The sequence below is a fragment of the Lepisma saccharinum genome, chromosome 18 (assembly GCF_977018435.1).
Source record: "Lepisma saccharinum chromosome 18, izLepSacc3.1, whole genome shotgun sequence".
NCBI lineage: Eukaryota > Metazoa > Arthropoda > Insecta > Zygentoma > Lepismatidae > Lepisma > Lepisma saccharinum.
The window spans coordinates 5,869,902-5,886,129 of NC_139246.1; the positions used below are offsets into that span (position 1 = coordinate 5,869,902).

General features: G+C 39.7%; 1 protein-coding gene across 1 annotated transcript in view; it reads left to right on the forward strand.

Moving 5' to 3' along the window:
- Positions 1 to 10,831: 10,831 nt before the first annotated feature.
- Positions 10,832 to 16,228, forward strand: part of LOC146002362 (ubiquitin-conjugating enzyme E2 G1-like) — a 32,016-nt gene continuing 26,619 nt past the window's right edge. Inside the window, exon 1 of the mRNA XM_083140083.1 lies at positions 10,832 to 10,971. Coding sequence (XP_082996209.1) covers positions 10,926 to 10,971 — 46 coding nt within the window. The 5' untranslated portion in view covers positions 10,832 to 10,925. The remainder of the gene's footprint in view (positions 10,972 to 16,228) is intronic.

The following is a 16,228-nucleotide window of genomic DNA, read 5'->3' on the forward strand; positions in this document are numbered from 1 at the left end:
CATCTTTCTCACACACGCACATGGTTGGATCTTACCTTCGCTGCATTCCCTCTGACCTGGGTTGGGTGAAAGTGGTCCTACAGTTTTGGAAGGCCTCCACGCTCCATTGTTGCACCTCGCGGTTATCCTGGTTGGCGAAAGTGGATCAGTCGGCAGCTCCATCTGGCCTCATCGGATCCTGGCTTCACTCGTTCACTGTCGACTCCATACGACAACTTGCGCAATAATAGGTCAGTTCTTCGCGGTCACTCGTAAGTACAGATACGTGACTTGGGCGATGAGACGAACATACGCGATGAGCCATTCGCGGTTTCACATGGATATCAAATGTTATTAACTTTCACTACTTTGGACGTTGTTTCGGACGATTGACACGGGTGGACGTGTCTGGCGTTATTCTCACATAACCACACGTATGTGCACGGATGCGTTGACGGCAAGGGGGAGTAACGACCCCCTGGTTCTATTCTGCTCTACTCCATGGCTCTGAAACACTCACTCGAGGAAAAACAAATCCAGACCTCGAGTCTGCTTGCAACTCGCAGCTCGGTCGCGCGTAGCTCACACTCCGGTGGCGATTGTAGGCAAACTGTGCAAAACTGTTTCAAATCATCCCTTTTATTCCAGATTTGAACGTAGTGACGCGCTACCCTCTATGATCAGGTGCTTGTTTATTGTTTCTGGTGCTTTGACCGTTGTCCTCCTATCCTGGTCAATGCTCACTCCGGTCCTTAACCTTTGGTAGCAGCCCCTCGCGCAGAGATTAGGCTAACTCTTTCTCCATTGTAGTCAGTCACGAAAAGCAAGGACATCTCAGTAGGGTAGCTTCTCCCTTTCAATTCAGCGATGAATCTTTAATAATTCATAACTCCCGTAGTTCTGTTCTGATTAGGCTCAAATCTTGGAATCAGTACTTTCATGATGTGGTCTTCCGCTGGTTGAAATCTCATCAAATTCGGTCCATTGGTTTAGAAGTTGCATTTTTCTTGTTATTCCCATAAGAATGCATGTAAATCCGAATTCGGGCGAAAAACGGTGGTTGAGCAAGCTAGTGTTGGCTAAGGCAGATCGCTAGACACCTGTATTCGCGACGGATATTAATAATACCAATTGCAATTAATTCCTACTAACGGGCAATTAGATTAATTACTTGTCACTCAATATTTGACCGTTATAACATTCCCCTCCTTTTAATTATGAATTTTTTTCAGAGCGAACTTGCGAGTGACAGGAAAAAATTCATACCACATATTAATGATATTTGTTAGTGATCGCACACATAGGCGTCTGAATAGGGACTCGAACCCTGGACTGTATAACTTTTAACTCAACATTAGAATGAAGTTATACTTTCTGCAATTGTACTATAATTATGAGAATATAAACAAATATGATAAAGTATACAAGAATACAATATAAAGTACATTTTAACATCAAAATCTCAACGCATATTACCACATATATACTAACTTTGGATACACCCTGTAGTTTTATACATATTAATGTGAATACTGAATAATAAGCTAGATAAGATATAAGTAAATATTTGGTTTGCAATTTGTTCCCTCTCACACATATGTTTGCATACTCCTTGCATTAATTATAAGAAAGGTCTACATTTTTTGCCTTTTAATATAAAAAAATCTCTAATTTTCCTATTGTTTACTTTACAATCGGGGTGGCTCTAGTGCAATATTTTCTTCAGTGTCTCCTTTGACATGAGCCGGACTGACAAAGGAGTCTTCTAGTCTCCCGTCGGGCCTTGAATATCGGTTGTCTGCTCCAGACATCGCTGTTCTTGCCTCAGTCTACTTCGTCCGGGTTGGTAATCCTGGGAGAGTGAGTCCAAGTTACGGCTAGTAGACGGTCTATTCCAATCGAGTAAATTAGCATCAGTCTGTGGGGACACGACTGTTCTAACCGCATTCACAGCACGATTCCTCTCAACTTGACTCGGGTTGTTTTGACCCCTGCAGTATTGCCATCTCGTGTTTTCTCCATCTCTATCATCTCTGAAGTGTTGTTGTTGTGGACGGTGATTGCTGTACTGGCCTCGCTGGGGATAAGGGGCGGTTAGCATTTCTTTCACTCCGTAGTCCTGCAATGTGCTTTTCCACTCGTTGCTCAAAAACTGTGGTCCTCGGTCATAGAGCTTCCGTCTCTCAGGGTTGGAAAGAACTTCATATGCCTGTTCAAACTCTTCAAATATATCGAATGGTGGATTCCGCTGCTCGAGCCAGATCCTTGCACTCCCTTTGAGTAATTTTCGCATTAGCCTCAAGCAGTCTGGGCTATCGACACCGTACAACAAACAATCTCTCTTGAAGTCCCCTATGAAGATTGACGGTAAAATCTCGTCGTGATCGGGGTTGTACGTTTGAAAATGATCTAGGCTGACCTTTGAGAAGATTCCGCGAGTATTCGACTCCGGGTTGGACACACTGCGTGTCTCCTGCTGGGCGAAAGCGTTCAAGCTCGGCGAGCTCCCGCTCCGGCCGATGACATCACGCGCTGCTTGGCGATCCAAGGAAGTTGGTGCTGATTGACAGGTCAGCTGGTTAGGCACGTCTGCTGCGACGAGCAAAGGAGTTGGGTTCGCATCCCTGGACGTTGCCTCCAATCGGCGAATCTCTTCGTCCTCATTTCTTCTCCGTTGCGTGATTCGGAAATCCTTCAATTCACGTGTCTCCGCTTCCAGTCGTTCTAATTGGCTGGTTATGCCCGTCTGCTTCTCGGTCGTTCTTGCGTCCAGCGTTCCAATAGTTTCTTGAACCTGACGTAACTCTACACGCAGATCTTTCTCCATTGTGACTACATTAATGTTTGTCTCTTCATGTCTCCTTTCGCATTCCTTCTCCGACTGAAGTACTTTCTCCTTCATTCGGTCATTTTCGGATAGCAGTACTTGGAAACGGCGGTCCCATCTTTCTTCCCACTCTTTTCTTCTTCTTTCTTCCATTTCTTCCTTCTGTTTTCGGCGTTCTTCCTTCCTTTCTTCCTGCTCTCTCCTTTCGGCAGCCTCTATCTTCCGCCTTTCTTCTTCTTCTCTCTTCCTCTTCTGATCTCTTTCTTCATCTCTGGCTTGGATATAGCTGATTAGCTGAGAGAACATGACCTGCACGTCCATCTTCTCTGGAACTGGCAACCCTGTTGCCGACTGATCTTTCCCTAGATCCTTATCAACGTTTCCGGCTGACGAAGCGCCTGCATCTGTAGAATTCCCAGCCCCTGGGCGGTCCATGGTATTGTTCGTTAATCTCTGGCGGAGACGAGTAGTTCTTTGCATGCCAATCTTCTTCTTCTTCTTCTCGTGGCTGGCTATCGCCGAAGGAAAAAGATATCAAAATTCTTTTCCTGGTTTCTGCTTTCAGATCCCGGGGATCGCACCCCTCACCTGCTTCCGTGTGTCATAACGCGTGTCCTTTTGTCCTTTATCGTCCGAAGTTAATAACGCCCATTGTTAATAAAATAATAAAATCCTCTAATAATTCTGCTATGGAAAAATGCTATAGTCGCGACAAAGTATTTCACTATTACACCATAAAAAACACAAAATAGTTCTAGCTACACATCGATTGCATATTCAGTTAATTAAAATCACCGTACAAATTACACATTCTTACTTTAAATGAAAACGTCTTGATAGATTCTTATCAGGATTTTCAGTTACAGGTTGCAATTATTTAATTTTCAACAAAAAAATCTTAGTTCCCCCTTAGCGTTAAATTCTGGTACCCTGTCGTAGACATTCGTAGGCTGAAAACTCTCTTTAACAACAAGTATTAAATCCCCTTGGGTAATAGACATAACTGATTGTTAACCATTACAATCAAACTTAATAAAAATTCACATTGAGTAGATAAGCTACTAATTAGAATACTCGTGACCTCCAGGTTCCTTACTAGCCTGCCTGTAACATCGTTCTACGAGCCTAATTCCTATTTGCTTCCTATTTGCCTACTCTTCTATTTGCCTATTCGTCGATTATTCGGGCCTACTTTTTACACCCTTACTTGTCTATCCACATACTCGTCGATTATTCGGCGTACTATTTTACTTGCCTACATATCTATTTGCCTACTCGTCGAATGTTCGGGCAACTTTTTTACTTGCCTACTTTTTTGCCTACTCGTCGAATGTTCGGGCGACCTTTTATATGCCTACAAATATATTTTGCCTACTTTTTTGCCTACTCGTCGATTGTTCGGGCGCCATATTTTGTCACGGGCTGCTAATTTAATAAATAACTAATTAACTCAACTAACTCAACTGAGCTGAGCTTAGCAACGCAACAACGAAGAATCTCTCGCCTCACCTGCTGGGCGAATTAAACATTACATGAAATATAATACGGTCAGGATAAGTGCCTAACAGTCGGAGTTACCGAGAATAAACCTAGGAGGATTTGATTTTAAATACCTGAAATGACGTTACATAATACTACGGTGTTTCTGAATATACACATATATTAAAGCACAGATAAAAACACAGTACATCTTGCCCTCTTTCACTCGATCTCACATTCATACTCTCATTCCATGGCATATGGCGACAATATGACAATTACAGAGGTTAGATTAATTACTACTTTGACCATACTCTTGTTATGTCTGGCTACATTGCCCTTTACAATTTATCGTTTAGGATTTTAAGTATAAATTGAATAATTGTTCCTTGTGCGAACCCCTTCTATCTTTTCTGAAGGTATAAATATATTCAATAAACTATTGTTTGCTGTTAACATAAACTCTCATCTTTAACATTTGATTACTCCGCCGGAAAACAGATGTCTAGGGATGCCATAGCGCTGATTTAAGTTAAGCAATGATTTGATTTACGCAGATTCGCGGTAGATAGTCGTCATCTTTCTCACACACGCACATGGTTGGATCTTACCTTCGCTGCATTCCCTCTGACCTGGGTTGGGTGAAAGTGGTCCTACAGTTTTGGAAGGCCTCCACGCTCCATTGTTGCACCTCGCGGTTATCCTGGTTGGCGAAAGTAGATCAGTCGGCAGCTCCATCTGGCCTCATCGGATCCTGGCTTCACTCGTTCACTGTCGACTCCATACGACAACTTGCGCAATAATAGGTCAGTTCTTCGCGGTCACTCGTAAGTACAGATACGTGACTTGGGCGATGAGACGAACATACGCGATGAGCCATTCGCGGTTTCACATGGATATCAAATGTTATTAACTTTCACTACTTTGGACGTTGTTTCGGACGATTGACACGGGTGGACGTGTCTGGCGTTATTCTCACATAACCACACGTATGTGCACGGATGCGTTGACGGCAAGGGGGAGTAACGACCCCCTGGTTCTATTCTGCTCTACTCCATGGCTCTGAAACACTCACTCGAGGAAAAACAAATCCAGACCTCGAGTCTGCTTGCAACTCGCAGCTCGGTCGCGCGTAGCTCACACTCCGGTGGCGATTGTAGGCAAACTGTGCAAAACTGTTTCAAATCATCCCTTTTATTCCAGATTTGAACGTAGTGACGCGCTACCCTCTATGATCAGGTGCTTGTTTATTGTTTCTGGTGCTTTGACCGTTGTCCTCCTATCCTGGTCAATGCTCACTCCGGTCCTTAACCTTTGGTAGCAGCCCCTCGCGCAGAGATTAGGCTAACTCTTTCTCCATTGTAGTCAGTCACGAAAAGCAAGGACATCTCAGTAGGGTAGCTTCTCCCTTTCAATTCAGCGATGAATCTTTAATAATTCATAACTCCCGTAGTTCTGTTCTGATTAGGCTCAAATCTTGGAATCAGTACTTTCATGATGTGGTCTTCCGCTGGTTGAAATCTCATCAAATTCGGTCCATTGGTTTAGAAGTTGCATTTTTCTTGTTATTCCCATAAGAATGCATGTAAATCCGAATTCGGGCGAAAAACGGTGGTTGAGCAAGCTAGTGTTGGCTAAGGCAGATCGCTAGACACCTGTATTCGCGACGGATATTAATAATACCAATTGCAATTAATTCCTACTAACGGGCAATTAGATTAATTACTTGTCACTCAATATTTGACCGTTATAAGAGAGATGTGGAGGAGTATGTATATGAACACACACACACATATATATACACAATACTATACATATATACTTGCAATTCATTCTTATTAGCATTTCATTGACCAACTTGGAATCGCCACACCCAGGCCCGTAGCTAGGGGTGCAGGATGGCAACTGCCCTCCCTGAGAGGCTGCTTTGCCCCCCCTGTGAAAAATACAGAACACTAATCTTTACATTTATATCATGTGTTACTCTAGCAACATAACAAAGACACTTATTGATTTTGTGATTTATTAGGGTGTATGGGATTCCGTATAATGTCGTATCACGATTGGGGGGTGAGGGGATTCCCTTCCAGATTCAGACTTTGGGAAATGATTTCGCAATTTTCAGTATCTACAACAGATGTGACATTTTGAGTAGTCTTGTGTTAAAGGTGCCTAATGTACTGGGATATTTTTCTTGGATGTCTTGCTATGAATTTGGAACTCCTTAAATTTTTGTTTCCCAAGTCTACCTTTTGGTAATAGTGATTCATGTGGTAGAGAGAGGGTGTGGATATTTGATTTTTGTTACTTAGCGTTGCTTTTCTTCCACTTCTAGCTAATCGCAACAATGAGTGATGACGTGAAATTGATGAAGAGACACTCATAAGCAGTGTCGCAACCACAGGGGGGCAGGGGGCATTGTCCCATTCCCCCCGACCTTGGATGGAAGTCCATTCTAGGGGAAGCAAACATTGAAGTAAAAAAACAAAATCTGAGAATAGCAGGACAATTGGATACTCATTATGGAATTAATTTTTACTTGTTCCTTGAATTTCTCTTCCAGACGGCCAAGGGTACTTGCAAGGGGCACAGAGGGGCAATTGCCCCCCGCCCTTCGATTTCAAATTTTATACAAATAAAAATACATTTCGTAAAATTTTCTTGTTCGCTTCGCTCGCAGTTTTTACTATTTTTATGGTCCAAGTTCAGGGCCATAGCTATGGGGCGGCGGGAATCGGCCCTGGGAGCCAAACGATCTGTATGAAGAAAAAATATTAAAATGAATGCCATGGCACCAAGGCTGGATTAATCTATGGGCGACTGGGGCAATTGCCCCAGGACCCCCACCAAAAGGAAGCTGTGAAAAAATATTTTAACCAGCTGGCTCTATGCTTGTGAAAAATTACATAAGAAGTTGTATTTTAAAAATCAAGAAAACTTCAATATTGTCGTATGTCTACACTCTTCTGGATCCAATTGTAGCACAGCTCTCAGTCGATCTGTTTGTAGGGCCTCCCCGATGGTGCAGTGGTAGCGTCATCGCCTTGTAATCAAGGGGTACCGGGTTCGATTCCCGGTGGAGCCACATAGTGGTTTGTATCCCACTTTAAACTGTAGGTTGAGTCCCGATTAGCCTTACTGTGCATAAAGTGGACTTAAAACACCAAATTAATCCAATCCAAATAGATCTGTTTGTAGATATCTGAAGCTCAGTATACTTTATGCCATGGATTGATTTGGCTGTGGTGTGGAAATAAGCCACACTTATTCACACAATCAATTCTCAGATACGACTAAGATAATAAATGATCCTACGAAGTACATAACTTTCTTTCGTTAATAACATCAAAAATGAAAATTAGTGAAAAACAGGCTTCGTGATGCCATGGGACAGGATCGCTTATCCAATCTTTGTTTATTAAGTATTGAACATGAACTTCTTCGTGAATTTGGGGTGTAAGGGGTGTTCCTTCCATGTAGTACACCCAATAGTCAACCTCACTTCCACGTAGTACATCCTGGACTACAGACTAACGAAGCTCTGGCGACTGGCCCCATGGCCAGTATAATTCTGTGTCGTCCTGTGTTGTCCTTATTTGTGCTGAGTGTCCTTTTTAGCCTCAGCTTTTAACCAAGGTAAGGAAATTTTAGTTTTCAGACACGCTTTTATTTTTATTATGATAAGGGGCTGGATTCCGTATAGTGTGACGGGTGCAAAATAGCCTCAGTGCTGACGCACCCAAAAATGTTTAATTCAAATTCAAAAATTCAAATTCTTCGTGAATTGGACTTCGATGATGTAGTAGATGAATTTTCCGCGAAAAAGGCAAGAAAAGTGTGTCTACTATAAGTGTTAAGGCTTTGGGAATTTTCTTGAAGAAAGTGTAGTTACTACAATTTCCGCAATGAACCTGTCGGTAATTGTCCAGTAGATGAACCGTGCATATGTAGTGACACATTTACTCTTCACTGTAAATAATATTATAATAAATTATGTCCGTAAGTATAGTCTACTACTCAGTTCTCAGTTTCCGTCTGAGCCTCCTTAGTATTAACTATATACTGTAGTTACGGTGTTCACTCTTCATGATATACTGTAGACATTTAGATGCATAATTTTACTGCTGCTATAGCGCTACAATTTTAACTTTATTTTACTGCGCTATTCTCCCTGCAAACCTATCTGCGATATGTTCGATTGTGAATGACTACTGATTCTAAATCACGTCTAACATTTCAACTGCTGAAAATTGGTGGTTAACATATTGAGCTAATAAAGCTCCTAGTAAAAGATAATAAGAAAATGGGTGGACCCCACAAAATATTTTGCCGTGGTGGACTAAGAGACCCATGTTTTAATGTTTTAGCAAGTACAAAAAAATGTATTACTAATTTTTACACAATTCATCCAACTGTAGATAATTTGTAACCATTATTATTTAATTAATTCAATTTTTCTTGCATAATAAGAACACAATGGTGTTCTTGGATTCTCGTTATATTCCTTTCTGTGTAAAAATCTTGCATACTGGAAACTAGAGGGAATCATTATGAAGCATGATTTATACAGGCCTCCCTTAATCACTTCTGCAGAGAGGGCCAAAGCTGTTGGTACATATTATAATAATCGTCTATAACATTATTGACCTGTAAATATCAAGTAGATACAGTCACTATTAGCATATTTATGTTAAACTTTATATTTTTTGGCAATCTGGAAAGGTCATTATCGAAATATTGCTATTTGATGTTGCTCGAAGTTTTTTTTGTTCGTTGTAGTTTCAAGGTATCATCCCTTTTCTGTTACGTATCTCTTTTGGGGGAGGGGGCAAGTGCCTCTGTGTACCCTGCTATATCTGCCAATGCGACACAATATATTAAAAATTTGCCCCCTCTAGGATTGACTTCGCCCCTCCTACAAAGAATTCCTGGCTACGGGCCTGGCCACAACCCCCCCCCCTTCCTCATCTCGAAAATAGACTCCGAGCATTCTATGCTACGCCTATGATCCCGGATATGATTATACTACTCGTACAGTGGGATCCATAAGTATTACCAAGCAAATTGCCCATCACCGCGTTTCCTACCTTTGTTTTAGGTCGAGTCTGCTGCCACGCTCAGCAGAAAAAGAACGTGACAGCAGACACTACCTTTGTTCTATGCAATGAGAGCTTCAAGAACTGACACAAAACACCAAACAATATGCTTACAACATCTGAACCAGTACACGTAAAAATGCAGTCCTATAAAAATACGTAGCATGAAGATAAAAACCAACGAAAATAGTCATGGACAATTTGCTGAGCAATACTTATGAATCTCACTGTACATACCTGGCAATTGTTTTAGATCGAAAAATTACTGTAACTTTCAAGAACATACAGCAACTATGGTTCAAGTGAACCAAGCATACCCGATTTTTCGGAATTTCACTGTGGGACTGAAGACCCGTCTGCATGTGTGTATGGTACAGTGGGGGTCCATGAGTATTACCGTGCAAATTGTCCATCACCATGTTCGTGCACTTTATTTAACCAATAAGAGCTTCAAGAATTAAAAGAAAACTCAAAACAAGCTGTTGACAATTTCTGCACCAGCATACATAAAAATCCATTCCTTAAAAAACACACAGAATGCAAGAGAAAAATTAACGAAAATAGTCATGGGCAATTTGCATGTAATACTCGTGGTTCTCACTGTACATCCTGTGTATCGTTTTACCGATGGCATAGTGGTAACCATAGGCGTGCGCAGACAGGGTAGCAAAGCCTTGATGAAAGTTCAGTCGGGAAAGAAAAACCTCAGTTTTTTCACTGTATATGCATTGCAGCAACATAGAGGCATAGAATATAGAGGCACCGAAATGAAAAAAAAAAAATGTAAAAGAATGACACAGCAGCCCATGAATTATTTTGTGCCATATTGAATCAATATTGTATTCAGTTTACAAAAATTTGGATCCCATGAAAATCTTATTGTATTTGTTTCTTGTTATCTTTACTTCCTGTCATTAACTCATTAACAATTTAAGTTATAAGTTATCAACGAGTGATTTGGCCCCAGGAATCGGTGCCTGCCTGTGATTGACCCCCCTCCCATCAAGAATATAAAACTAGCGATGCCTATATCCTATTTGTCCAATTATTAATTATTTTTATGTTTTGGAATTTTCTCGATTAAATAATTTTTGTCTAACTTTTTTTAAAAATATATTTTATTTTACGAATTTTCATTTCAATATTAATGAAATCACAGATTACTGTCTTTCCACACAGGCTACTATCTTTCGTTTAGAGCAATTATGAAAATTTAATAAAAAGAACAACTTGATATATTGAGCATAATTCAAATAATCAAAATCTCTGTCTTCACACTGTAGTTTCTTAGCAATTATAATCAATATATTGAAGAAGAAACGTTGTTCTTCACCCAGTTTCTTTATTCGACGTCTGTTTAATCAAGCTACGAAAAGATTTTGACTATGTATATTATCATACAATTCAGTCAGTGACCAGCGGAAGTCGCACATGCTCCTTTGCGCATGCGGCCTTGAACGACCAGAGCTTGATCCATCATAAACCCATAGCCATTTTACGTAGAAGCAATTGCTTGCCCATAGAAATTTGGAGGAGTTTCATACATGTCAGAGCCACAGTCAGCTCTTTTACTACGGAAACAGCTAGCAGGTATATATATGTTTTAATGAAAATATTATTAAAGCTTATAGCTACTTAATTGCAGAGAAGTTTTTACCTTTTGCCTGCGCATTTATTTGTCGAAAGTAACTTCTTTGTCAGAAGCAGCTGAGGCATACATAGATCCTTGTGATAATTAATTATTCTCCTCATTATATATTCTTGATCTAAGTAATAATATTCACAAGTGAGTGTACAATACTTTATGCACAAAATATGTAGTTTTGAGTTCCTACGCTTTACACATGAAGAAATCGCTAACAGTCCATGGTGTATGGTTTTCGAGGAGAATAATTTGCACTTCATTGTCGGCAGGACAAATTAACTTTTCTTGCCTTAGTCTTTGCGTTGCAACAGTTTTAAATGGAAATTGATGGATTTATCCCGTAGTAATAAATCTGATTTGGACGAGTAATTTGCACGTAGGCGAGATAGGGAATCTTTTTTCCCCCCATTTATATGCATGGTTAAAATATGAAGAAAACAATAATGGTTGAACACTCGAAGTATTTCAATCTTTAGAATCTCTGCTGTTGTATTTTAAGAATCTCTATTATGCAAATGCATTTTCTTTCTTTTAAACACACTGATATAACAAGTATGAACACTGGACATTTCTATTGCTTAGTAAAGAAGAAATCCTACTTTAATTGCCGAGTTCAGTATGATTCATTAATTCTACATTTCTATCTTTTAACTAATGGAATTCTTTGAATTCCAATAGGGGGTGGGTGGCAGGGGAAGATAAAATAACAGTATTGATACTTGGGTTATTCACTTTGAGATGTAGGAGTAAACAACCTTCCAGACCACAATTTTCATTTTTGTCACATCACTTACTATTACTCTCTCATATTTCCTCGTCAGTACAGAGCTCGGTAAATTTCTCGTAAGGGACAGACAGCTGAAATTTGCTAGTTAATTTAACTTGAATATTTGTACTTACGTATTATGCATTGAGAAACATTGCTGAAGGTGGCATTTCGCTTATTTCACGGAAATAAGCTCTATTTGCGACATATCGAGTAAGTTTTCTTAGATTCTTGTTGCCTTGTTGCCACACAAAATGTCGGTCACAGTTTCACTACCGTACTCGGCATGCAGTGTTTCCACCCCACTGCACCCAAAAATACCTACGTAGCCCCCACAAACCATTTCCGGTAAGGTTAAGTTAGGTAGGGTCACATAGGTTACAATAGTTAAAAATTGGTTTCGAAAAAATAAGTGTAGCCCCACACACCATTCTTGCATAGCCCCACGAACCATTGACACACAGCCCTACAAACCATTTGCGGAAACATACCTTCTTCAGTTACAAAAACACATGTTTAGAAACACTGACCGGGATTACGTCATCGCACACAGGCTTCATCCGCCTGGAAGTAAATGGATGCAAGAGCTTTCGTGCATCGGTCACACATTTATATCGAAAAATTGATGATTTACCAGCAAAATCAATGAACGATGCGAGAAAACACCCCCGAACTTCCAGAAGTATAAAGAAACTGCAGTTTGTAAGTAATTTCTCCTGTAAATTTGATGAAATCCATCTGTCCCTTACGAGAAATTTACCCAGAGCGCCTCAGTAGGCAAATTTTCGGTGACTGTCCCGATTGTTACTTAATTTTCCAAATTCTCTTAGCAGAAAGACTAATTATCGTATAATTTTGACAATTATTGTCATACAAAATTTGAACCTTGCTCAAAGTAATGAGCACTGTTTGGATTTTGAAAAGAAACTTATTTATGTTGGAAAAAAAATAATTAAAAATTATGCAAGCATGTGCGCTCCCCATTTACAAGGAATTCTCCATTGATAGAAACGACAGTAAGTATCATAGAATAGTGGGAATGAATGTAGAAGAAATTTGAAACCTTCCTGAAACTAATCAGCACAGTTTTAATTTTGAAAATGTCCAATTTATGGATACAATGGTAAATGTCTGTTATATCGGAGACACATTAAAATTATTTTGTGTTTCGGATGGTTTGTACTTACCAATTGTGTATTGCGGAACATAGTTGAAGGTGCCATTATGCTTTTTACACGAAAATAACTTCGATTTTTCACATTAAGAGTAATTCTTTTGGTTCCTTTCTTCCGTTGCGGAACATACAATATGGCGCGCACAGCTGTGGATCATCGCGTGTCGTGCTTGTGTTTTGTCGATTTGGAGTGGGTATGCAGTGTTTCAACCGTCTTAACCGAAAAATACCTACTTTCGTGTTCATTATGTCATCACAAACCTTGGATGGATAGCCCCAAAAACTATTCACAATAGCCCCACAAATCATTGACGGATAGCCCCAAAAACCATTCGTGATAGCCCCACGGACCATTTCCAGCAAGGTTGGGTTAGGTTAGGTAAGCATAGTTAAAAAAAATTATCTTAAAGAAAGGCATGTTTGGAAACATTGGCGAGACAGCGTGACTTTCGACGCTCGCACCATCTGCTGGTACATAATGGAAACAACGGCATAATGTTGTCACTTTGTACATAATGCAAGTTTATTATATCAAAAGTGCTTATTTCTTGTTGTGCAGCATTCTACGGTGAGAAAATACCTCCACAAACTTTCAAAATGCTACACACACTCATTTCCGTAAGTAGTTTCTTCTGTAAAAATGAAGAAATGTGTGTCCGATATAACAGACATTTACCGATAAAATTTTTTAGATATTCCTTACAGTCTGCGATCAGTAGTAGAAAGCATTTAGGGATCTTATTTTAATGCTAAAAGATGTAAACCTGACGTGCTTAACCTAATCATGAAAACATGTATTGAACAAAATCTTCAAACGTTTTGATATTAAATGAATGACTGTTGGCAAGTACAGAATTGTATAGAAGTGAAAAACCAGTGTCAAGGAAACATCGTTAGAACTCCGCAGTATGTGTTAACAGACATCGAAATCAAGTCATGTAAAAATTGCATATCTAGCATCATGAAATCACAAAATAAAAGAATTTGGGCCAAATTTTCAAACCGTATTCCTCGTTCAGTATAATCGTTACTGAAATTTGTCTCAGTTCTTGCACGTAGGTTTCTGCATATAAATTGCACATTACAGTAGTTTTTTTTCCACTTGTAGGTTAGCCTGATTTCCATAGTATTTGCTACCTTTCCTTCATCTTCTATGTGTGTACATATTTTGCAGACAAGTTTCCAATTGTGTAATTTGTAACTAATCATGGTGTATATTTTCTACACATGAGGTCCAGTATGTTTCATGGGAATAATTTTTGTTGTCTTGGTTACATACTACTACTGCCATATATGGAGCATTTCACATATGACATGAAGGGAAATGGTTATCCTCGTGATCAGCTGTTGTAATATTTGATGATTTTGGATAGATGTGGTAAAGATATCACAAGAACACCCCTAAATCTTAGTTATTACAATGACATCCCTAAACACTTTTCCAAAATCTTCTGTCACGCAGTATATGCCAAGACACAATAAATAGATGGCTGCTCGCGTGGAAACAAGTATCTGGTATAAACACATCATTCTCAAACTTACTGAGTGCCAAATAAATTTGCCTTATTACAAAAAACATTTTAGGGTTATTTTTAGCTTGCGGAAATGTGTTATTTGAAAGTAATGTATATCTGTTACCTTAGTGTGAAGCAGAATAGCCCTAAGGCTTTGCGCAAGTAAATTTAGCACCAAACGTTAGGAGTACTAAGTTTGTTGGTCTTATCTTTTACACATGTTCTTTCTTTCTTTGAGTGTACATACTACCAGTTTTTACTAATAACTAATCATTGTGTGTATTTCCTAATAAAAAGCAACAGAAGTACTCTTGGAAGTGCCAGGTGTTGACTTACGTGGGCCATATTTTGGGCACATAATTTCTCTGTAAATTAGTTTTTGTTTAACTATAAACTGCTAATTACTTTCTTGAAACTACGGGCTTACTCCCACAACCATCAACAGTATTTAAATAGACTAGTATTTTATCTATCTATATTATTATTATTATCCGCTCCTCCACCCACAACCTGGACTTCACTGTCGCCGTCCACACCAACCACCACAACATCAGTTTCAACGACTGCTTCCGGGTAGCGATCATTCACCTCCTACCCCAACCAGCCAACACCTCTGTTCGCAAAAGATGGGAGAGGGCCTATATATCGGCCATGAGTGCAACCACTCCACCTAGCCTGAACAAGGCCACCCAGTAATGCCCAACCCTCACCCACCCTCCCGCCCTCCCTCCCGACTCATCCTACACACTCACAGTTTACGACGAGCCTGGTGACGAAACAGTGTTTTTTTCGTTCTACGCACCGCTTCTTCTTCAATGGGGACCTGGCAACTCTGCAGGACCCCAACTTCCGGTTCCGTCTTCTGTTTCTTCTCACACCGATGATGCTATAAATTAGCGAAAATTTTGAATTTTCCTACTGTCCGGTGAGTGTTTCCTTTTACCTTATTTAATTTTTATATAAAAATGTATGTATGTATGTTTGTTCCGGCATAACTTTCGAATGCCTGGAGCAATTTCAACCAAACTTCGTACACATATGACTTATAATCTGTAAAGAAATACTGTGGGGGTAAGACACCCCTAGGGGTGGGGGTGGGGAGGGGTGACGTGAAAATAATTGAAAACGACTGATATTAGTGTGGAATCCATAGTTTTCGTGGTCGCTAAGATGAATAGTGACACTTCAAAGTTCATTACCTATCACCATGGGGGGGGGAGGGGGAGAGGGGGGTGAAAAGAAAAATGTCAAAAATGACCTAACTCTCGAACGCCTGGAGCAATTTCAACCAAACTTGGTACACACATGACATAATCTGCTAAGGCACCCCTGGTGACATGTGAAAATAATCTAAAATGACTGATATTAGTGTGGAATCCATAGCTTTCAGGTCGCTAAGATGAATAGTGACTCTCCCAATGCCGTTCAATATATTTATTCTTTCTGCTGGAGGTGAGGGTACAAATTTTGAGTACAAGTTTTGAGTTAAATTAATATTACAGTGAATTTGTAAAATATTTTACTTTATACTTTGTATACTGTACTTACACTTTTAAATACCTGTAAATAAAATTAGTTACTTTTTACACTATAGCTAGAATTCATTATTTTGCTGTCTAATAGAAGATTGGGATAAATTAATACCCGGGCAATGCCGTTTAATCAGCTAGCGCCTCTATAAATCTGTAATAATCATTACACAATTAGAAGTGATACCTTTTTCACACAAACAAAAGCTATATAGCAGG